The following is a 23,551-nucleotide window of genomic DNA, read 5'->3' on the forward strand; positions in this document are numbered from 1 at the left end:
TCTTTCAGTCGTTAAAAATCCATCTTCACTTAAACTTTAACAGTACAATTTTGACACTTATGTATGAGGTTTTTTTTTTTATCCCATTCAAAGAAGCCCTACAACGCAAATATTATAATTTTATATAAAGACTAGCGTGTATTTAAATTCTGGGTGAGCCTTTTACTGATTCAGAAGTATATTTTGTGTGTGTGTGTGTGTGTGAGAGAGAGAGAGAGAGAGAGAGAGAGAGAGAGAGAGAGAGAGATACAAAAAAACCACACATATAAATTTATTTAGCAAATAACCCAATACTTTTAATCATGATGGGTTTAGGCCAGTGGTTCCCACCTAATCATCTCTAAAATCCTGATCCCCCCCACCGGTGAAATATAACTCTTATTATTCAAAAAGTGAACTCCTTTTCACATGGAGGAAGGCCATTAACTTGGTCTAAACATTCTCAAATTGCCTCCCCTTAAAAATCAAATTGCCCCCCGTGGGGTGTGTGCCCCACGTTGGGAACCACGGGTTAAGGTGGACTCAGTAGGGCTTCCAATAGGCCTCTGCTTTACCATTGTGAGAATAGGATGCTACGCAAGAAGAGCTCTCCTGGATCCAGCTAAAGGCCCATGATTTCCCAGAATCCTGTTCTCACAGTGGCCAACCAGCCCACAGGCACCACCCAACTTGAGATTTCCAGAAGCTGGCACCCAGAGGCATCCAGGCTACATTGGCTTTGGGTCTAATCTAGCAGGGCGGCTTCCTTCCAACTCTATGATTCTTAAGATCTTCTGAGAATACAGAGCTGCAAGGGGCCATGCCTGTATGTTGCAAACCACAGTATTGGGCTACGGTTCAAGCTGGTTGCCTTTATGAAAGTTTTTGCTTGTTTTTAAAACGCTGCGACCCACCTCAAATCACATCGGTGCCTGCAAGTCTGTGCCGACTGTTTCTTTCCCAAATAGGGAGTCTTGTTTCAATAGGTACCATTTTTTTGCCTTTTAGACAACCAGATGTTCCAGTACTTTATCACTGTTGTGCCAACGAAACTTCATACGTATAAAATCGCAGCGGAAACCCATCAGTTTTCAGTAACAGAAAGGGTAAGTCTGTGCGGGACGATAACTTGGGGAATGCCGGTGTAAGTTGTATCTAAATCTTGTTCAAAAAAATATGTATCAATAAAATCTCTCTCTCGTTATATTGTGACCTGATTTTCTTTTTCCAAAAATTCACGAATTCAAGCTCTCCCTAAAGCTTTAAATGCTATTGAAGGGTGGTGCCAACAAGGTTGGAGTTTTGCCACCCTCTCTAAATAACATTTCATTTCAGTGCCACCTCACTGTTGCCAAGAAGATACTCACAAGCTCTGTTTTCCTGTCTTGTACAAGCGAGATACTCCGTCTTTGCTTGCGCACGATCTAAAGTTCCTAAATTGTGTCCGGCTTTCCCCCCTGTTGCCAGGAAAGAGTGATAAACCACGCGGCAGGCAGTCATGGAGTGTCCGGGATTTTCATGAAATACGACATCAGTTCCCTTATGGTGACGGTGACAGAAGAACACATGCCCTTTTGGCAGTTTTTAGTGAGGCTTTGTGGTATCATTGGAGGAATCTTTTCGACGACAGGTACGAGCTCAGATTATGTTGCAAGGGCCTTTTTCCTCCTTTTGCTATTCAAACTGTTTCCCTCCCTCCACGGCATAAACAAGAGTAGGTTCTCCCTCTCTTCCCCCCTTTTTGTAATTTGTTCCCTAACTCCCACCCTGCTGACGACAGTGTCACTGCTTTTAAATCAGTGGTATTGGAGCGTCTCCACCCCCATTGTTCTGCCCGGATGTTGAGGTCCAGCTCCCGAGGGCCTTCTGGTGGTTCCCTTGCTGCGAGAAGTGAGGTTACAGGGAACCAGGTAGAGGGCCTTCTCGGTGGTGGTGCCCGCCCTGTGGAACGCCCTCCCACCAGATGTCAAAGAGAAAAACAACTACAAGACTTTTAGAAGACGTCTGAAGGCAGCCCTGTTTATGGAAGCTTTTAATGTTTAATAGACTACTGACTGATTGCAAAGCTACGTGAATAATGAAAGAGCAGCATTTCCATGTGGAAGACAGGAGTGCCTGGCATGCTCTGGTCCATGGGGTCGCGAAGAGTCCGACACGACTAAACGACTAAACAACAACAACAGACTATTGTATTTTAATATCCTGTTGGAAGCCGCCCAGAGTGGCTGGGGAAACCCAGCCAGATGGGCGGGGTACAAACAAGTTGTTGTTGTTGTTGTCGTCACATGGGAGAACAGCCACACGCTACTTAACCACGGGAGAATTTCAGAACTCTCACATGCTGCATTTCCAGGTGTTCTTGTTTTAAATGTGTACCTGAAATGCAGTTGCGGCCCTCCAGATATCATCAGATTCCCAACTCCATCAGCCTAAACCTAAATCAGCTTAGGTTTATCCAGTGGCCCAGGATGATGGGAGTTGTAGTTTAGCAACATCTGAAGGGTCACAGATCACAGAGTGTGAATGAGGAGAGAGTCTCTTCCTTTAAATTCCTGGGAGTTTACCTTAGTGAAGACTTCACTTGGAAAAACATTATCACTCAGGTGGTTAGGAAAGCCCAACAGAGACCCCATTTCCTCAGGGTCTTGCAAAAGAACAATGTTAAACAACAATTGATGATCTCCTCCTACCGGTCCACAGTAGAAAGTGTCCTCTCATATTATATCACAGTGTGGTACGTTGGCTTGACAGCCACGGACAGAAAGTCTTTACAGAGGGTGGTGAACACAGCACATGATATCCTGGGCTGTCCCCTGAACCCGTTAGATGACATTGCAAAGGATCCTTGCCTTAGGAGAGCGAGAAAAATTTTCAGGGACGATTCATACTACCCGGCCAGTAATAATAATAATAATAAATTTTATTTATATCCCGCCCTCCCCAGCCGAAGCCGGGCTCAGGGCGGCTAACAACAATAAAATAATACAACATTCTAAAATCATTTCATTAAAATTAATTCAACTCAAATTGATGGCAACCATTAGGCTAAAGTTCTGTGAAGATTGCCAAAGGAGGGAGTCAGGCTACGCCCCGACCAAAGGCCTGGTGGAACAGCTCTGTCTTGCAGGCCCTGCGGAAAGATGTCAAATCCCGCAGGGCCCTAGTCTCTTGTGACAGAGCGTTCCACCAGATCGGAGCCACAGCCCAAAAAGCCCTGGCTCTAGTTGAGGCCAGTCTGACCTCCCTGTGGTCTGGGACCTTCAGGATGTTTTTGTTTGAAGACCGTAAGTTCCTCTGTGGGACATACCAGGAGAGGCGGTCCCGTAGGTACGAGGGTCCTAGGCCGTATAGGGCTTTAAAGGTTAAAACCAGCACCTTAAACCAGCACCTCTTTAATCTTCTACCCTCGGGCAGGAGATATAGAAGTATAATCAGCCGTACCAACAGGCTAAAAAACAGTTTCTATCTGTGGGCTGTTAGGCTGCTGAACGGAAAATAATACAGTGCAACTGACTTTCGGGGTTGGGGTGTTGTGCGACAAGCACACAGAGTGCAATGAGATTGTTTGTGGGGAGGAAGGCTTGGTTAATTTCATTGTACACAGGTTGTACATTGACAATAAAGGTAGTATTGTTGTTATTATGTTTGCCAAATCGTACCTGAACACGAGGCGTGCCTGTCAGGATGGGTTTCCATTCCCTGTTGTGTGTGTAGCCGGTAGTTGAACGTACAAAATGGTTCTCATTTTATGACTGATTGCAAAGCTACGTGAATAACGAAGGAGCAGCATTTCCACACGTCCAAATTGTTCTCCCTTTTGCAGGAATTTTACACGGCATTGGGGGATTCATAGTGGAAATCATCTGCTGTCGTTTCAGACTGGGCTCTCATAAATCTACATCTGTAAGTGTATTCTGAAGAACGGCTCTCAGTGCTTAAATATGTGTTTTGCATGCCAAATAATTAAAAATAATAATAGATGGCGTCCTTAGGACTGAGAATAAGAGAACACACACTTGCCATTACTAGCAGCCCAGTGGAATTAAAAGTCAATGGGGACGTGATCCAGACCATTATACAGTGGTGCCTCGCAAGACGAAATTAATTCGTTCCGCAAGTCTCTTCGTCTTGCGAGTTTTTCGTCTTGCGATGCACGGTTTTCCATAGGAATGCATTGAAAATCAATTAATGCGTTCCTATGGAAAAAGCCTTCCCCCGACCTCTTCTGGCGGGCGGCATTTTAAAATCGCCCGGGACAGCGGAGGACTTCTCCGCTGTCCGGGGCGATTTAAAAGCCCCTGGGAAGGCAGGCAGGGGGGACAAAGGCTTTCCCGCCCGGCCGCCCGGCTTCGGGACATCGTTCCGATGCCGGGCGGCTGGGGAGGCTTTCCTGCCCCACCGCCCGGCATCGGGACGATGCCCCGATGCCGGGCGGCTGGGGGAGGCGTTCCTGCCCCACCGCCCGGCATCGGGACGATGCCCCGATGCCGGGCGGCTGGGGGAGGCTTTCCTGCCCCACCGCCCGGCATCGGGACGATGCCCCGAAGCCGGGCGGGGGGGGGGGGAGGCTTTCCCGCCCGGCCGCCCGGCTTCGGGACATCGTTCCGATGCCGGGCGGCTGGGGGAGGCTTTCCTGCCCCACCGCCCAGCATCGGGACGATGCCCCGAAGCCGGGCGGCTGGGGGAGGCGTTCCTGCCCCACCGCCCGGCATCGGGACGATGCCCCGATGCCGGGCGGCTGGGGGAGGCGTTCCTGCCCCACCGCCCGGCATCGGGATGATGCCCCGAAGCCGGGCGGGGGGGGAGGCTTTCCCGCCCGGCCGCCCGGCTTCGGGACATCGTTCCGATGCCGGGCGGCTGGGGGAGGCTTTCCTGCCCCACCGCCCGGCATCGGGACGATGCCCCGAAGCCGGGAGGCTGGGGGAGGCGTTCCTGCCCCACCGCCCGGCATCGGGACGATGCCCCGAAGCCGGGCGGGGGGGGGGAGGCTTTCCCGCCCGGCCGCCCGGCTTCGGGACATCGTTCCGATGCCGGGCGGCTGGGGGAGGCTTTCCTGCCCCACCGCCCGGCATCGGGACGATGCCCCGAAGCCGGGCGGCTGGGGGAGGCGTTCCTGCCCCACCGCCCGGCATCGGGACGATGCCCCGATGCCGGGCGGCTGGGGGAGGCGTTCCTGCCCCACCGCCCGGCATCGGGACGATGCCCCGAAGCCGGGCGGGGGGGGAGGCTTTCCCGCCCGGCCGCCCGGCTTCGGGACATCGTTCCGATGCCGGGCGGCTGGGGGAGGCTTTCCTGCCCCACCGCCCGGCATCGGGACGATGCCCCGAAGCCGGGCGGGGGGGGGGGAGGCTTTCCCGCCCGGCCGCCCGGCTTCGGGACATCGTTCCGATGCCGGGCGGCTGGGGGAGGCGTTCCTGCCCCACCGCCCGGCATCGGGACGATGCCCCGAAGCCGGGCGGGGGGGGAGGCTTTCCCGCCCGGCCGCCCGGCTTCGGGACATCGTTCCGATGCCGGGCGGCTGGGGGAGGCTTTCCTGCCCCACCGCCCGGCATCGGGACGATGCCCCGAAGCCGGGCGGCTGGGGGAGGCGTTCCTGCCCCACCGCCCGGCATCGGGATGATGCCCCGAAGCCGGGCGGGGGGGGGGGGAGGCTTTCCCGCCCGGCCGCCCGGCTTCGGGACATCGTTCCGATGCCGGGCGGCTGGGGGAGGCTTTCCTGCCCCACCGCCCGGCATCGGGACGATGCCCCGAAGCCGGGCGGCTGGGGGAGGCGTTCCTGCCCCACCGCCCGGCATCGGGATGATGCCCCGAAGCCGGGCGGGGGGGGGGAGGCTTTCCCGCCCGGCCGCCCGGCTTCGGGACATCGTTCCGATGCCGGGCGGCTGGGGGAGGCTTTCCTGCCCCACCGCCCGGCATCGGGACGATGCCCCGAAGCCGGGCGGCTGGGGGAGGCGTTCCTGCCCCACCGCCCGGCATCGGGATGATGCCCCGAAGCCGGGCGGGGGGGGAGGCTTTCCCGCCCGGCCGCCCGGCTTCGGGACATCGTTCCGATGCCGGGCGGCTGGGGGAGGCGTTCCTGCCCCACCGCCCGGCATCGGGACGATGCCCCGAAGCCGGGCGGCTGGGGGAGGCGTTCCTGCCCCACCGCCCGGCATCGGGATGATGCCCCGAAGCCGGGCGGGGGGGAGGCTTCAAAAGCCGTCTGGGGGCTTTTAAATCGCCCCGGACAGTCCCGGGGCGATTTAAAAGCCCCCGGTTAGGCAGGCAGGGGGGGCAAAAGTCTTTGCCCCCCCTGCCTGCCTTCAAAAGCCGTCCGGGATAGCGGGAAGCGCTTCTCTTCTATCCCGGACCGCTTTTAAAATGCTGGCGGTGGGGAGCAAAGCCTTTCGCCCCCGCCGGCCTTCCTGGACCTCTTCTGAAGTCCGGAGGGGGGGGAAGGCTTTGCTCCCCACCGCCAGCATTTAAAAAAAGGTCCCCGAGATTTCCCTATGGGCTTTCGTCTTGCGATGCAAGCCCATAGGGAAAATCGTCTAGCGAAGCGTCGCAAAAACCGAAAAACCCTTTCGTCTTGCGGGTTTTTCGTCTTGCGAGGCATTCGTCTAGCGGGGCACCACTGTAACTACTTTAAACTCAGACAGGCTACAAAGTGCCTTAAGGAAGCCAGATTATGCAGCTGTTTGTGTATGCTTATTGAGTGTACTTCCACTTCCAATATTTCATTTTATAAAGCCACTGAGTATGCTAGCCTAGACCAAGGACTCAGAAAAACTGAGATTACTTCTAAAGGGAGATTTTAGAGCAGGCGATAATAGTAGCCCTGGGATGGAGATTGGGAATTCTGCAAAGCAATAACACTCCTCATTATTTAAAGTATTGTCCAGGCAGCTCTGTCAAAAGAGGCTGATCTCCAAAAATCTCCCATGAAGCTGTATTCTGCTCAGTTCTTCTCATCATACTCCCCCCTTGGTCAATTATTATTATTATTATTATTATTATTATTATTATTATTATTATTAATACCCTGTCCATCTGGCTGGGTTTCGCTAGCCACTCTGGGCGGCTCCCAATCAAATATTAAAAACACAATGCAGCATTAAACATTAAAAACTTCCCTAAACAGGGAATTTTAATTGCCGCTATGATGCTTTTGAATTATGGTGCTGGAGGAGACTCTTGAGAGTCCCATGGACTGCAAGAAGATCAAACCCATCCATTCTTAAGGAAATTAGCCCTGAGTGCTCACTGGAAGGACAGATCGTGAAGCTGAGGCTCCAATACTTTGGCCACCTCATGAGAAGAGAAGACTCCCTAGAAAAGACCCTGATGTTGGGAAAGATGGAGGGCACAAGGAGAAGGGGACGACAGAGGACGAGATGGGTGGACAGTGTTCTCAAAGCTACCAACATGAGTTTGACCAAACTGCGGGAGGCAGTGGAAGACAGGAGTGCCTGACGTGCTCTGGTCCATGGGGTCACAAAGAGTCTGACACGACTAAATGACTAAACAACAACAACAACAACATCCTCTAGATCTGGCAAAAGGAACCAATAGAGAGAATAATAATTCCTCTCTACCAGAAAGGAAGGTCCAGGGATAGATTGCTCTTCGAGTTGTGAAACTCGTGCAATCTGGTTTTGACGTTTCCAGATCTGCTACCCAACACTCTTTCTTTTTAACAATCGTTGGTACCAACTGGGGGGGGGGAGGGGAAACACTCCCATATATATTTTCGTTGGTTCATGGGTACTTTATGACCCATGGGCTCTAGGGAAGGCAGATTATCCTTATGCTGAACCAAATGAAATGAAAAATTGGGCAAAATGTTCTTTGGATCTGATCTAGGGTTTCAGAATCTCAGATGAGCTAGGTTGCATCTGGAACAGAATCCCAAGAGCTGGAGTGAGGACCTCGAGATTTACAAAGATCTGGTATTTGCATCTGGAAAGGGAGTCTTTTGTCTGGTCCATAAAGATTTTCCAGCAAATATTTAATTATTGGCTAAAAACTTGAGGCACAGTTGAATTTTAGTCCACTGAGAGAAAAATCCTGGCATCAAAATATGAAGCTTACTCTGGAAACTTGGCTAGTCAGAGAACTTCTCAAAAAATATATATTCAGATTTTAAAAATTTACAAACAATTATCAAACAACCAACATAGAAAGGGAATTCCGAATAATCTCCTCAGCTTCCCTCCTCCCCTTTGTGTGTCCTTATATTAACCTTTTCCTCCTGCATCTTGTCTATTAATCCAAATCTATTAAAACTCCATTATACCCCAAATTCAACATAACGCTGCAAGTGTTATTCCAACCCTACTAACAATTTTAATTGTTTACAGTGGTTTTTAAGGTGAATTATATATTTTCCACATTCCTGATTAAAATTTTGGTCTTCCTGATTTCTGATTCTTCCAGTCATTTTTGCCGATTCGGCATAGTCCATCAACTTGATCTGCCATTCTTCTCTGGTCGGGACTCGTCTTCTTTCCTTATTTTAATAATATTTTTTATTAATTTTAACATATAAATTATAAAATGTACCACAAAACTTAGCACTTGTCACGGCCACCCAGGACGGGTCCCAGCTCACAAGAGACCTCACTCCGTTGCAGCTTATTTACAGGAAAAGTTTATTGAAGATTTCTGCTTCTCATACAGTTCAGCATTGTGGCCGTACGTCTGCCACGTTAGACCGCTGAAGTCCCCTCTGACTCCTCCCCTCTTCCGCACCAACTTAATAGCCTGGCTCTAGACCACCTCTTCCTCTCCTTTCTTTTCCGCAGGGTCTTCCTGCCCCCCTGGGTTCCCTCTCTCCGTGACTCGCCTGAGGCTGAATCCTCTGCCGCCTCTTCCCCCCTCTTTCTGGCTTTAGGGCCGGGCTCCTCCCCTGAGCTCTTTCCACTTCCGCCCGCCTCTACGTTTGAACTTGGCGCGCGTACGTTGCTGCTGACCTTTCTTTCGACCGCTACACCACCCCCTGTTCTGCTCTCCACCCTTTCCGGCTGAACACCCTGCTCCAACCCCCTCTCTCTGTTCTCTCCTAATCCTGCTCCCTCCGAGAGGCTGACGACTCCACCCCCTTTACTCCGTTCCGGCTGAGACGTCTCTTGCTTCCTCTGTCTTCCACTGGGCTCCTCTCCGCTTCTCCCTTCTCCTCCCCTTTGCTTGATTAAGGTAACCCCCTTTTGAGAATCCTCTGACTCGCTGCTCAGACTCGTGGATTCCCTCAGAATTCCGTCATCTTCTTCCTCATCCTTCTGCCCCTCCTCCCACTCGCTCTCCGTCTCCTCTGTCATCTCCTCCTCTCTCCCAGAAACCCTGACATCCATCCCCCCCTCGAAGCCCCCCCTTCCCCCCTCCCGCTCGCCGGGGACCGGTTGTGGAAACTGCGGCTCTTCGGGGGTAGGCTCAGGATACAGGTCGTCTACGTCAATGTTCTCTGCTGGCAGTTCTGTGTATGTGTATTCGAAGTCGGGTTCTTCCCCCAAATGCTTCTCAGTCTCTGCTTCCATCGCTACTTCCTCCGGTGCTGCCCGCCAAGGACCTATCAGCCACCTCTTACGCCATTCCTCCTCTGGCTGCTCCTCCCACCAATAAGGGGTTTCCGTGTCCACCCCCGAGCACGATCCCCTGGGCGGGCTTGATTCTGGTGTTCTTTCCTCGGGGGAAGAGAAACCCCTGAACGTGCTATCTGACAATGTGGGTGTGAAAAGCCAGTCATCAAAGTACTCAGCTGGCATGGGTCTATGTGGGAAAAGTGCATGGAACTCGTCTTTCAAAAGGGGTTCGTCTAAGTCGTAGCCTGGCACCCAACTATTAGCAGCGGCTGGTGTGCCCTCCCTGGCGAGAAAATATTCAACTCCCTCCTCCCCCCATCTCGAGTCCAGTATCTCTGTGACCTCGTTAAGAGGTTCTGGTCTTGGCGATTCCCCCCTCTCAGGCGCCCTCCTACGTGGCTCTGGGGGTGCTCCTGACTCTTGAAACCTGTGTGGGGTTTTGTAGGGAGTGAGCACCGACCTATGAAAGACCGGGTGCACCCTGGAACCTTCCGGAAGGGCTAGACGAAAAGCCACCGGATTGATCTTAGCCTCAACTTGATATGGCCCTAGCTGCCTGTGTCCTAACTTCTTCTTGGCCAATGACCTGGCCGGCATCGCGTGGGCTGCTAACCACACCCAGTCCCCAACCTGGATGTCCTCTCCCGCCCTCCTGTGCTTATCGGCCTGCACCTTATACGCCTGTTTTGCCAGCTCCAAATGTCTCCGCAGCTCCTCGTGCACCTCTTGCAACTCCGCTGCAAACTGGTCGGCATCTTGAGGCCCCCCCCCTCCTGGTGCCGCAAATCTCGGGAAGGTTCTGGGATGACGGCCATTGTTCGCGAAGAAAGGCGTCACCCCGGTGGATGCGTGTTTCGTGTTGTTGTAGGCGAATTCAGCCATCGGTAGATAGTCCACCCACGCCGCAGGTCGCTGGTTGGCGTAGCACCGCAGGTACTGCTGCATGATCGCGTTGACCCTCTCCGCTTGACCGTTGGTTTGTGGATGTCTCGCCGATGTCAGGTTGATTTTGACGTGCAAGATGCCCAGAAGCTTTCGCCAGAAAGTGGAAACAAACTGGCGCCCCCTGTCGGACAAGACGGACTGCGGAAGTCCATGCACTCTGAAGACGTGATCGATGAAGAGCTTTGCGGTCTGTTCTGCCGTCGCCACCTTGGCACAAGGGATGAAGTGCGCCATCTTGGTGAACAAGTCCACCACCACTAACACCGCCGTCTTACCTCTGGAGCTGGGCAGGTCTGTAACAAAGTCCAACGCTACCCTCTCCCACGGTTGCTGCGGTGTCTCCAGCGGTTCTAGCAATCCCGCCTGCTTCTGGTGCACTGGTTTGGACCTCTGGCAGATATCACACCTGGCGACGTAGTCCGCCACCTCTCCTCTCATCTGGGGCCACCAAAAGTCTCTAGCCACCAACTCCATCGTCTTCTCTTTGCCGAAATGGCCTGCACTAGGGGCGTCATGCAATTGTTGCAGAACCTTGGCTCGAAGATCGTCGGTGGGCACGTAAAGGGCACCCTTACGAGTCAAAAGTCCATCATGCAATTGAAACTCATCGTTGCGTCGCGACCCTCCGCGTAGCTCCTCCATCTTGGACTGTGCAAACTGATCCCTTTGCAACGCGCGTCGCACCGCGTCCAGGTCGACTGCGATGGTAGCGCACGTCCACGCCTGCGGTGCGAAAATGTGCTTTGCTGCGATTGGAGCTGCTTCCTCCAAGTATTGCGGCTTTCGGGACAGCGCGTCTGCAATAACATTGGAGTCTCCTGGGATGTATTCTATTTTGAAGTCGAAGTCCGCAAAGAACTCCGCCCAGCGCATGTGTCGCTGGGTCTGCAACTTAGCCGTCCGCCAATACTCTAAGTTCTTGTGATCCGTGCGGACCTGCACCGTGTGCTTGGCTCCTATTAAGAAGTGTCGCCACGCTTTGAAAGCTGCATGAATGGCCAACAACTCCCTGTCCCATATGGTATAATTGCGCTCCGTCTTGCTGAGCTTCCGGGAGTAGAACGCACCCGGTCGCCAGTTGCCTTGTGAATCCTCTTGCAAAAGAACGGCCCCAACCGCTCTATCTGACGCATCGGTCTCTACCCGCATGGGTTTGCCGGGATTCACGTGGAGCAGCTGCTCTTCGGAGGCGAAAAGACCCTTAAGCGTCCGAAAGGACCGCTCCGCTTGTTCGGTCCAGACAAACTTCTTCTTCTTGGAACTGAGGGTGTCAGTGATCGCCGCCGTCGCGTTTGCAAAACCTTTAATAAACTTGCGGTAAAAATTGGCAAAGCCGATGAACCTCTGGACCTCTTTCCGATTTCGAGGGCTTTTCCAGTCCAACAGCGCTTGAACCTTAGCCCTGTCCATGGCCAGTCCCTCGTCGGACAACTTGTAGCCAAGGAAATCAACCTCTCTGACATCAAACTGGCACTTTTCCAACTTGGCGTACAGCCTGTGTTCCTTCAGCCTCTGCAGGACCTCTCTCACGTCCTTATCGTGATCCTCCGGCGATTCCGAGAAAATCAGGATATCGTCGAGAAAGCAGACACACTTTTTGTAGAGGAGACCTGCTAGCACGTGGTGCATAAATGCTTGAAAAACGTGGCTGCCATTTTGGAGGCCGAAAGGCATGACTCTGTATTCGTATGTGCCCAGAGGGGTGAACATGGCGGTCTTCCACTCATCTCCTTTCCGGATGCGGATGAGATTGTAAGCTCCACGTAGGTCCAGCTTGGTGAAAATCTTGCCCCTCCTGACGGTCGCTAAAAGGTCGTCAATCTTGGGCATGGGGAAAGCTTTGGGCTTAGTCAAGCTGTTGATGAACCTGTAATCCACTATAAGCCTTTTTTGGGGCGTGTCTTTCTTCTTCACAAAGAAAACAGGGCTGCCTCCCGCTGCTTTAGATTCCTGGATGAAACCCCGCTTGAGGTTATGGTCTATGAACTCCCGAAGCTCTTGCATTTCGTCCTCCGACATGGAGTACAGCTTGGCAGCAGGCAGTTGCGCCCCTGGCACTAAATCAATCGCGCAGTCGTAAGGTCTGTGAGGCGGCAACTTGTCAGCTTCCTTCTCACAGAAAACCTCCAAGAATTCCTGGTACTTGTGAGGCACTGTTTGCACCATACCCAGATGCAACGGCTGCTCAGCTTCTCCTCCCTGATCGGTCTGAAAGCAATGCTGAGCACAATACGACGAACAAAAGTTGATCTGCCTCTGGTACCACGCAACCGCGGGACTGTGCCTCTCCAGCCAACTCATGCCTAACACGATGGGTGTGTCCGATAAGTGGGTGACATTGAAACTAATAAGCTCTCGATGGTTGCCAATCTGCATCATCATGGGAGGGGTTTGCTGCACCACTTGCCCCCCCAGCAACCTCCTGCCGTCCACCGTGACCACGTTCAGAGGCGTCGTTGCAGGCAGGAGCGCCATGTTGTGCTGCTTAACGAACTGCAGTCCCATGAAGTCGGCGTTGCTTCCCGAATCGATCGTTATTGGAACCTCGAGGAGTCTCCCATCAGGCAACTGGAGTGTCGCTGTGAGCAGAACTGCCGGTTTGGGAGGCAAAGGGTCCACGCTCTGCAGTGATGCTGGGGGCTTGTCTACAGATCCGCCTGGCTGAGCCCCAGTAGCTCTGCTTCCAGCCAGGCACTGTCGTTTCCCTGAAGCTGCTCCCCTGGTTGCACCTCTGCTGTTACAGTTGCCAGCGCTGCAGTGTGCTTCTGGAGCCTCTGGGGGCACTCTTTCGCCATATGGTGCGCACTGTCACAGATGTAACACTTCCTGGTTCCTCTAGGAGGCTTCGCTTTGGCTGCACCAGGGACAGGGCTCTGGGATGGCTTCTGAGCCCTAGCACCACCAATCTCCATTGGCTCCTCGCTGTCCTTCCCCATTGGCGAGGGGTGCGCACGGCTGAAGTCCCTGTGCACAAAAGGGAGAGTCCTTGCTTGCGCACGCGCTTGGGGCCCGTCCTCCTCGTGCCACGGACGTCCCTCATGTCGAATTCCAATAGCTAAAGCCCGGTGCACCACGTCTTCTAGGGTCTGGGGTCTGTCCCCCCTAGCGATCTCATCCTTGATGGGGGGGCTCAATCCCTCCCAAAAAAGATCTCTGACCGGTTTACTGTCCTTTGGCCAATCTAAGGCGGTGAGCAACGCAAAAAATTTAGAGTGGTATTGGCGCACAGTCGCTTTCCCCTGCCTCAGCCCGTGCATTTGACGGCGCGCAATGTCCACATCCACAGAGGATTGAAAACAAGAATCCATCGCTTTGATGAACGCAGTTGAATCGCGACGGGCCGGTCCATCTTCGCGCCACAAATTGCGTAGCCAAGCCCTGGCCTCCCCATGCAGGTGCGAAACAATGAACCCCACTTTCTCCTCCTCATCTTTAAAATCGTGACGGAGTAAGTGCAGTGCATATACAACGTCCGCTCTGAAATTGGGATAGTCTTGCAAATTGCCATTAAAATGCGGAACTAGGGCACCCCCCCTCCGTCCAAGCGCAATGCCCTCCGCTCTGGATCCTGGGGCCCCCGCCTTGTCCGCGCGCTCCCACCTTGCCTGCAAATCCTGGCACGTCTTCTCCAAGTCGTCATTCTTCTTCTGCGAAGCAATGACTGCCGATGTGAGAGCGGTAACCTGATTCCGCAATGCAACCAGCTGCTCCTCAGCGCTCATGGCTGCTCCCGTTCGTGAGCTTCGCAAAAAAAAAAATTTTTGCGGGTAGAGAGGGGACTTACTGTCACGGCCACCCAGGACGGGTCCCAGCTCACAAGAGACCTCACTCCGTTGCAGCTTATTTACAGGAAAAGTTTATTGAAGATTTCTGCTTCTCATACAGTTCAGCATTGTGGCCGTACGTCTGCCACGTTAGACCGCTGAAGTCCCCTCTGACTCCTCCCCTCTTCCGCACCAACTTAATAGCCTGGCTCTAGACCACCTCTTCCTCTCCTTTCTTTTCCGCAGGGTCTTCCTGCCCCCCTGGGTTCCCTCTCTCCGTGACTCGCCTGAGGCTGAATCCTCTGCCGCCTCTTCCCCCCTCTTTCTGGCTTTAGGGCCGGGCTCCTCCCCTGAGCTCTTTCCACTTCCGCCCGCCTCTACGTTTGAACTTGGCGCGCGTACGTTGCTGCTGACCTTTCTTTCGACCGCTACACCACCCCCTGTTCTGCTCTCCACCCTTTCCGGCTGAACACCCTGCTCCAACCCCCTCTCTCTGTTCTCTCCTAATCCTGCTCCCTCCGAGAGGCTGACGACTCCACCCCCTTTACTCCGTTCCGGCTGAGACGTCTCTTGCTTCCTCTGTCTTCCACTGGGCTCCTCTCCGCTTCTCCCTTCTCCTCCCCTTTGCTTGATTAAGGTAACCCCCTTTTGAGAATCCTCTGACTCGCTGCTCAGACTCGTGGATTCCCTCAGAATTCCGTCATCTTCTTCCTCATCCTTCTGCCCCTCCTCCCACTCGCTCTCCGTCTCCTCTGTCATCTCCTCCTCTCTCCCAGAAACCCTGACAGCACTTATACAATCTTTTTGGACTTCCATCAGCACCTCTGATGATCCACCGTTTTCACCACTTCTTATGCATTTCTTAACTTTATATTGCCTTTACATCTCTTAACAAATCCTCCTCCCCCTTGTCCATTTTTACAATACTTCTAATAATACTCCTCACAAAACTTCTTGCAACCCTACAAACGTCGTCTGTTCTTCACAATTACTTTTCAAATAGTTTGTAAATTGACTCCAGTCTTCCGTGAATTTCTGGTCTCGCCGGTTTCAAATCCTTCCTATTAGTTTATCTAATTCTGCATAGTCCATTAACTTCATCCTCCATTCTTCAATCGACGGTAACTCTTCTTGCTTCCATTTTTGGGCCAATGAGGGACTCGTCTTCTTTCCATCTCTGGGCCAGTAACATCTGTGCGGCAGTGGCTGCGTACATAAATAGTCTTTTCTGATCTGTTGGAATTTTGGCACCTAGAATTCCTTTAAAAAAAGCTTCAGAGAACCCCCCCCCCCCGAGACCTTTATTATTATTATTATTACAATTCTTTTGTGAACTGTGTTGAAGTTTTATTACAACCGGGTGGTCTATAAATCTTGTAAAATAAATACAGAAAATCCCCTATGCCTCTGTTCACTGCCTGCTGCTGAGAGTGAGGGCTTGATGCAACACTGGGGCCAAACAGTTGCTCGCACCAGTGTGCCCAAACCGAGTTCCCTGCTGCAATTATGGGGTTTATTTGGGGGAAAATATTAGGCGGATGTGAGGAAGCGGGCGGCAGGAAATGAAAAACAGATAGAATGAATAAAGTGACATTTTCTTCTTCGCTTTCTCCTTTGTAGGTCCTAGTCCAAGAAGGCCACCTAAACAACCACGTACCTCTGGTGACGGAAGACGCTATGCAGTAGCACCTCCTTCAGAAACTCTCTCCCTTTCTTTCTGCCTGACGCAGAAGACATTTTTATAACTAAACATTGTGCAATATGTTAAGACCGTGCTAATGGGCAGAAATAATCAAGCCTTTGAAAAGGAAAAAAAGAAAAAGAAAAAGCAAGCAACCAGCCATATCTGTGTGACTTGTCTGTCCTCTTAAGAATTCAGAAAGAGGCCATGGAATCTTCCGGAATGAGCAAGACTTGTGGATGTGTCTGTAGTTCAGAGCAGGACTCGACTCTTCCACATAAACAGCATTTGGGCCTTGAAATATCAACGTACAGCACTCTAGATTCCAGGTTTTGCCTATTTCTGACCAAAAACAATGCGCAGACGTGTGAAATGTGTATTTTTCAATATACAGTGTAGCAGGATAATTAACAGGAGTTGCTTCAGAATTGAAGTTTCATTATGGGTTGTTTTTTTAAAAAAAGAAAGCAGCAGCAGCAACAGGTAACATAAGATGTATTTTAAGTGCTATAATTGGAATATGGAAATCAAACCCATGAAAGGAAGCAAATTGAAACACGCTACCGAGAGTGGGTGCAGTTTTTTAAATGGGGCGGCTCCTGCTTGAAACGAACGGTGTTGGGAAAACAACCCCCTGGCTTCTAGAAAGAAAACAGATAAGGCAGAAAGTCATGCTGCCTCTTCATAATTTCACAGGTTGTCTCGAAGAACGGGGGCTTCATTTTGCTGGGGCCCGTGGGTGGGAAAATGCAACAGGAGCTGATGGGGGTTATTAAAATCTGGGAAATTTCTGGAGATTTGGGGCACGTTTAAAGCATTTCACATGCCGGCACGCTGGATGCAAATTCTTCTGAATGTACGGACGTTTGTAAGTGCTCAACGTAATTACAGAAAAGATTAGAATGGAGCCTACACGGAAAAACAGATGCATTTAGGCATACTGAATGCTTGACAGTTGCAGTCCCAGTGAATTCAGTGCTGCTTATTCCCAGCACAAATGTTGCTAGGTTGTGGTCCCGTGACTTGAGATCAGTGCATATACTTGCATTGAACTTAAGAGATGGATAATACAGGTTCTCGTTCAGGGCCCTCAGACATATATAGAAAACTTCAGCTGGCTAATATCTATTTCCCAAAGACTTATTTGAAGAAATTGCTGAAGAGAAAAGAAAAGAAAAGAAAAGAAAAGAAAGGAAAGGTCTCAAAAGCGTCCCTTGCCTTGCAGAAATTAGGATGTAAATTTAATGTGCAATGCTTGGTGCTACTTGAATATCAATGGGACCAAAAGGCTTATCTTCCATATTAGATGGACAGGCCAAAGTGGAAAGATCAGTCAGAGTTTTGATGTAAAAACTGGGGTTTGGCTTTTGCTGCCGAACTCTCCAATGGGACTCTTGTGTCCCCTTAGTCCATGATTGGTCAGAGAAGAATGGGTGGAGGCAGGATCCAGTGGAAAGCAAGGCAGATATTAATTTTTCTCTTGCAACAGTTCCCTCCCCTCCTTCCAAGGAGGGAGAGACCCTGAACTTAAAAGTGTGCTGGAACCTTTAAAGACTTTTGACATTAGCCAAAAACCACCCCAAAATCATCATACATAAACCATAGGGGGTGGTCTGCAGCAGAAATCCTGTCTGCCAGGATACCTGATAATGGTCTCTGGTTGCATTACCTGGCAGCCTGGCCATTCTTTTGTGATGGTTAAAACTTTAGTTCCTGAATCCAGGTCCCAGGCTCACCCTAGTCATACACAAAGACAGGAATTGTAAGCGAAAAGACAATGGGAAACCTTTCCCCATTTCCCTCCCTTGCTGCAGAGGAATATTTGAGGTCATTGGGAGAGTCAAAATGGCTTCAGGATTCCTCTCCTGGACTATTTCAGACACATGGTTTATAAATATTTAGATATGTGTGCATTTATGAATATTTTTTCTATATTTGAGACCTTAAAATTCTTATAAGAGTTAGATGCTCAAGGATAAGGAAAATCAGATAGCACTGAATATGATGGTAGCTATTGAAGGCCTCTCTCCACGACAGTATTACTCTCTGGAACTCCAAGCAGATAGCCAAAGACTTGGGTACATGCGGCATGTGTGTGTTTCTCATCCCGATTGTCAAGCCACATGGGAAATTGCATTCAGACAGCTGCTGGGTAGAATGCTGCCTTGCAGACACCATTTTCAATGGGTTTGATGCCGAGGTGAAAAAACGTGAAGAAATCCCGAGTGATGGAAAAGTGTCTAGTGTTCATTGAAGTAGATGTTGCTTAACAATGTGGCTAAGATGGTCTTTGAGCTGGGAAAGTTGGGTTGACGCCACCCCCAACCATAACTTCGCTAAAACTGGTCTATCTTCCCAAGTTTGCCCATCTGTAAAATGGGAATAAAACTGACCGACCTTCAGGCTCCACGTGAAGATGAAGGTGATAAGGATTTAATAGTGTGTTGAAAGTATTCTAAAATGATAACCACATTCTCAGAATGACATTTTATGAACAAAGGATGGAACATGCCCTACGTTTGCCTGAGAAATGACTGCCTGAAATAGCTTCCGGATTGCAACTGATTCCTCCTTGCTTAGAATTATGGCCGTCTTCTGAGTCTTTTTATCTGTTTTGTGAAGCCATGGTGTAGAGCAGGCTTTCCCAGACCTGAGTCTCCAGCTGTTTTTGGACCACAACTCCCATCATTCCTAGCTAAGCAGGACCAGTGGTCAGGAAGGATGGGAACTGTAGTCCAAAAGGAGCTGGAGACCGACGTTTGGGAAACCCTGGTGTAGAGATTGGCGGCATCACTCTGATCCATAGGTAGAACAACACCATTGGGGCCACTGAGAAGCCTTCTTTGGCATCATTGCTATGTCATCACACCTGCTCTTGTACCTGGGAACAAGGTATCGTCATGTTGAACGACTTCCTGAAGGCTGTCTATAGTGAGTTCATGGATGCTGAACCTGTGGCCCTCCAGGGGTTGCTGTTGGACTTTGGCTTCATTCGGTCCCAGCCAGCAAAGCCAGTGTCCAGGAATGATGCCAGCTGGGAGCCCAGGTACACCTGGAGGGCCGCAGGTAGCACACACAGGTTCCGAGGTTCTTAACCCATTCTTACATAAATGCATGTAAGAGACACTCTGGTTATAAGCAGAAGAGAGCAGACCAGCTGTGTTGGCAGCAGTATAATAATGTATTTTATATAAAGGTAAAGGGACCCCTGACCATTAGGTCCAGTCGTGGCCGACTCTGGGGTTGCGGCGCTCATCTTGCTTTATTGGCCGAGGGAGCCAGTGTACAGCTTCCGGGTCATGTGGCCAACATGACTAAGCCGCTTCTGGCAAACCAGAGCAGCGCACAGAAACGCCGTTTACCTTCCTACTGGAGTGGTACCTATTTATCTACTTGCACTTTGACGTGCTTTTGAACTGCTAGGTTGGCAGAAGCAGGGACCGAGCAACGGGAGCTCACCCCGTCGCAGGGATTCGAACTGCAGACCTTCTGATCGGCAAGTCCTAGGCTCTATATTGGCTGTCAAAAGGAGAAAGGCATCATCTGGAACAGGTGTCAAAGAGCAAGTCATAAAGTGATCTCATACGCAAGTGTAGAACCGTAGACATCTTTAGACTGTGGTCAATTTCAGTGGGCAATATCCAACCAATCCAGTCAGCGTAAGGATTTCTGTTTGTGCAGTGGAGCCCCACCCCAAGAACCAACCCCCTTAATCTGTTATGGGGTTTTCCCTCCGCACCCCAGGAAAGCAGATTTTTGTTTATGTAAATCCCTGTACTGATGGAACGAGTTAGTTGGATACAGCCGGTAGTTCTCCTCTGAGTATGACTTAATTTGAAAGTTGCCCATCACCATTTTATCTTGCATTTTCCTTTGCAGCCTTAATCCTTCCCCCTCCCCCCAAATATTTCTAATAACACCGGTAATGGTCAGAATTACAGAAGTGTTATCGAGCAAATACAGGTTATATAGGATGACTTGCTCCACTGACCTTCAGCATAGTTTTCTTGATGGCTGCAAGGAACAAGCGTGCAAAATGTTCTCCTGCTTTCGTATTTTAGAAAAATAATTTAAACCAGTTAAACTCCTAAGGCTTTCTCTATGTGGAAAGTATTCATCAAGGACCCAAAATGATAGGAAATACCATCAGCAGCTCCTGCATTGCATGCTGTCTGCGCAGGAGGGGAGTTTTCTAACGGAATTGTTTTCCAGCAAGAAAGCAATCCTGCAGAAACAGGATTCTTAAGATTCCAGACTTACGGTAATTTTTGCCCGAGGAACTTATTTTGTTTGTTGACTGCTCTCCAGTTTGAGATTCATCTGCAGGAAATGAACTACTTTCATTTACTTGCAAATTGAACGGAAACTAACAGCTGTTGATTCTTGACAAACAGGGCCAGGTTTAGGGATACAAGCTTCTGAAAATGGTCTACGTATGAACTTTCACAATAATAATAATAATAAATTTTATTTATACCCCACCCTCCCCAGCCAGAGCTGGGCTCTGGGTGGCTAACACCAGTAAATTACAATAGAAACGTAATGGGGGGGGGGAGAGAAAAAACCCCTAATTTAAAATACAGGTTAAAATGCAATTAATGCAGCCTTATTTTAAAAGTAGCCCATAGATTAAAGCCGTAAGGGGAGGGAAGACATAAGAGTCAGACTGAATCCAAACCAAAGGCAAGGCGGAACAGCTCTGTCTTGCAGGCCCTGCAGAAAGATGTCAAATCCCGCAGTGCCCTAGTCTCTTGTGATAGAACGTTCCACCAAGTCGGGGCCAGTACTGAAAAGGCCCTGGCCCTAGTTGAGACCAATCTAACCACTTTGCAACCTGGGACCTCCAAAATATACTCTGCAGGGCATAACCAGGAGAGGCGGTCCCATAGGTACGTGGGACTTCAAAATGGCTTCATTTTGAGGTCTGCAAGGTGTGCTTATTTATCAAGGTGGTCTTCCAGCTTTCTTTGAGAAACCTCCTACTTACTGTATCACACTTCCTCCTGTAAACATATTTCACTTTGAACAGGACTCCTTTGCAGGTGAGTAGTTGGTTAATATATTTCAGGATCACGCTTTGTGCTGCGGAAATGGCTGGAAAAAAATCACTACATTCTACTGTGTGATTGTCTAGCAGAATTGTTCCCCACAGTCTACGGTCCTTCACCTCCCCTGTTCAATACAATGTATGCAGCTTATTCTAGATGTCTATGAAGAAGCACCAAAATCAACTTATTTTGGCATTTCCCAACACACTTTGCCATCAGGATTTGGCCTTTGCAGCCGTCTGCATTAACTGTTTCCTTCACAGGAACCGGGTTACATTCATTTACACCTAGCAAAGATAGTAAACACGGCCGAAGAATTGGACGACGTGAAAGAGCATCAGTAAAGAGCTAAGTTTTTGAACTATAATAATAGTTTCCCCAGCCACTCTGGGTGGCTTCCAACAAAACACTAAAATAAAATAACTGTTGCTCTTGTACTGTGATTTTATCTGATTTATCACAAAAGGGTTTTCTCTCCTGCTTCTAGAAAATGCCCAAAGAGTATTTTAAACATGCACAAGAAATAAAGGACTATGAGCCTCAAGGGACAGCACTTTCTTTGTATTTCTTGGATAGGCTAGGTTTTAAGAAGAAGGAAAGGGGGAAGTAAACGTTTCCCCAGTCTGGATAATCCAAATAACGAAAGGTAGCAATGTTGGCGTTGCCTCCGAGCAAAACTGTGGGCCCCAAAGCCCGATTCAGCACAATTTAATTCAGCTGATCCTGTTCTCTCAAAATTGTGATTCTTACAACTGCAGTGTCGAATCACAATTTGGATCACAGCTTCATTATGCTTATACCGCAGGAGCAGCTTTTAATGGCGATCAAATTTATCTCCCATCCCCAGCTACAGGCAATTTGTTTGCCTCATGATTCTAGAAAATGGCCTTAATGCTGACAAAAAAAGGACATTGCCTTGTATTAAGTGCTTGCTGTGTGTCCAAGCGACAGGGTCAGGAATGAAAGCTTTTATTCAGAACTCTCGCTGTGAGAGAGAAAATTCAGCTCACCTGGTAGTATTTATTTTGAAACCGACATGAGGTTGGTACTGAAAAAAACAAATATATAGAGATCTCATTATTTAGCTGCTGCAAGCACATTCTGTACATTTCTCCAATAGTAATGGGCATTGCTGATAAACTGGGAGGTTTGTTCTTCCTACAAAATGCGCCTTGGGCCCTGCCCAATCCACTTCAGGCTATTTGCTATCCAATTCTCTCTAGGTTTGCTCTGAAGTTAGCCCCTGGGATGATTCCCAGGTAAGTGTGTGAGAGATTGCAGTTCTTACCTCTTAAATGGGTTGGTAAAATCTTATTTGCAATGTAATAAATGCAGATATATTTATACATACATATAAATTTATACATGCATATATTGGGTGGGGCAGGCTTTAAATTAGGTGGGGCAGGACCTCAGTTACTGAAGCATTTAATTTTTTTTTCACAGTTTAAACACATTTAACTTTTGTGAATTCAGCTTTACGTGCTTATCCAGAAAAAATTATTATTATTATTATTTTAAATACATTTTTATTCAAGTTATATAAAGACAGGTAAAAATAAACAAATACAACAAAAAACCTATATACAACAGTGTTCTCTTCCTTAAATTATACAACATTTAATTTTTTATACAGCATTTAATTTTTTTTACTTATTTGATTGAGGGGGCTTACCCCTCCCCTAGGCTACGCCTATGAGTCTCCTCTGTATAATCTACCAGTATACTATAAATCTGCATCACCAAGAATAATCTAAGGAGATGCTACAGACAGCCTCCATCTGAAGATCTCTCATTAAGCAGGGGTGAAATCTGCCTTTATTTCACCTGGTTCAAAGACCCAGATTGGCACCTACCCACCCCACATTTGCACACACACACTCACAGGCTGTGAGCCTCAATGGTGCCCCTCTGGAGACTTCACCTGGGGCAAAAAAAGACTAACCCCCCCCCCATAGCTCCAGCTCTGCATTCAGTTTTCTGCATTGCTGCTTCTAATTGATCTTCTTTTAAAACTCTTCCTTCTTGTCACATATGGAACAAAGAAGAAGAAAACATACCTGGAACTGTAGGGCATTCTGTACGAAAAGGGAAAAGCAAAAGCAAATTAGTTATGAGCTATACGTGGGTGGCGCTGTGGTCTAAACCACAGAGCCTAGGGCTTGCCAATCAGAAGGTCGGCAGTTCGAATCCTGTGATGGGGTGAGCTCCCGTTGCTCGGTCCCTGCTCCTGCCAACCTAGCTGTTCGAAAGCACGTCAAAGTGCAAGTAGATAAATAGGTACTGCTCCAGCAGGAAGTTAAACGGTGTTTCCGTGAGCTGCTCTGGTTCACCAGAAGCCACATGAACCGGAAGTTGTACGCCGGCTCCCTCGGCCAGTAAAGCGAGATGAGCGCTGCAACCCCAGAGTCGGTCACAACTGGACCTAATGGTCAGGGGTCCCTTTACCTTTATACTTTGAGAGGGGAAACTGAACGGTGATCAAGAAACAGTAAGTTATAACTGAGATAATAGCAGTACCTTCTTGAATAGAGAAAGTCTGGCCACTGCTGCCCAAGCACTGGCAACCTCTAAATT

The 23,551-nt window shown here is 49.7% G+C and overlaps 1 protein-coding gene and 1 long non-coding RNA gene across 2 annotated transcripts in view; both read left to right on the forward strand.

Moving 5' to 3' along the window:
• Positions 1-16,354, forward strand: part of ERGIC2 (ERGIC and golgi 2) — a 43,331-nt gene extending 26,977 nt beyond the window's left edge. Inside the window, exons 12-15 of the mRNA XM_081927865.1 lie at positions 988-1,085; positions 1,447-1,609; positions 3,803-3,882; positions 15,866-16,354. Of these exons, the coding sequence (XP_081783991.1) occupies positions 988-1,085; positions 1,447-1,609; positions 3,803-3,882; positions 15,866-15,931 (407 nt within the window). The 3' untranslated portion in view covers positions 15,932-16,354. The remainder of the gene's footprint in view (positions 1-987; positions 1,086-1,446; positions 1,610-3,802; positions 3,883-15,865) is intronic.
• The window catches only part of LOC309379054, a 136,018-nt gene that overhangs the window by 106,059 nt on the left and 6,408 nt on the right, over positions 1-23,551 (forward strand). The gene's annotated exons all lie outside the window — the stretch shown is intronic.

This window comes from Podarcis melisellensis (assembly GCF_964234715.1).
Source record: "Podarcis melisellensis genome assembly, chromosome: 10".
Classification (NCBI taxonomy): domain Eukaryota; kingdom Metazoa; phylum Chordata; class Lepidosauria; order Squamata; family Lacertidae; genus Podarcis; species Podarcis melisellensis.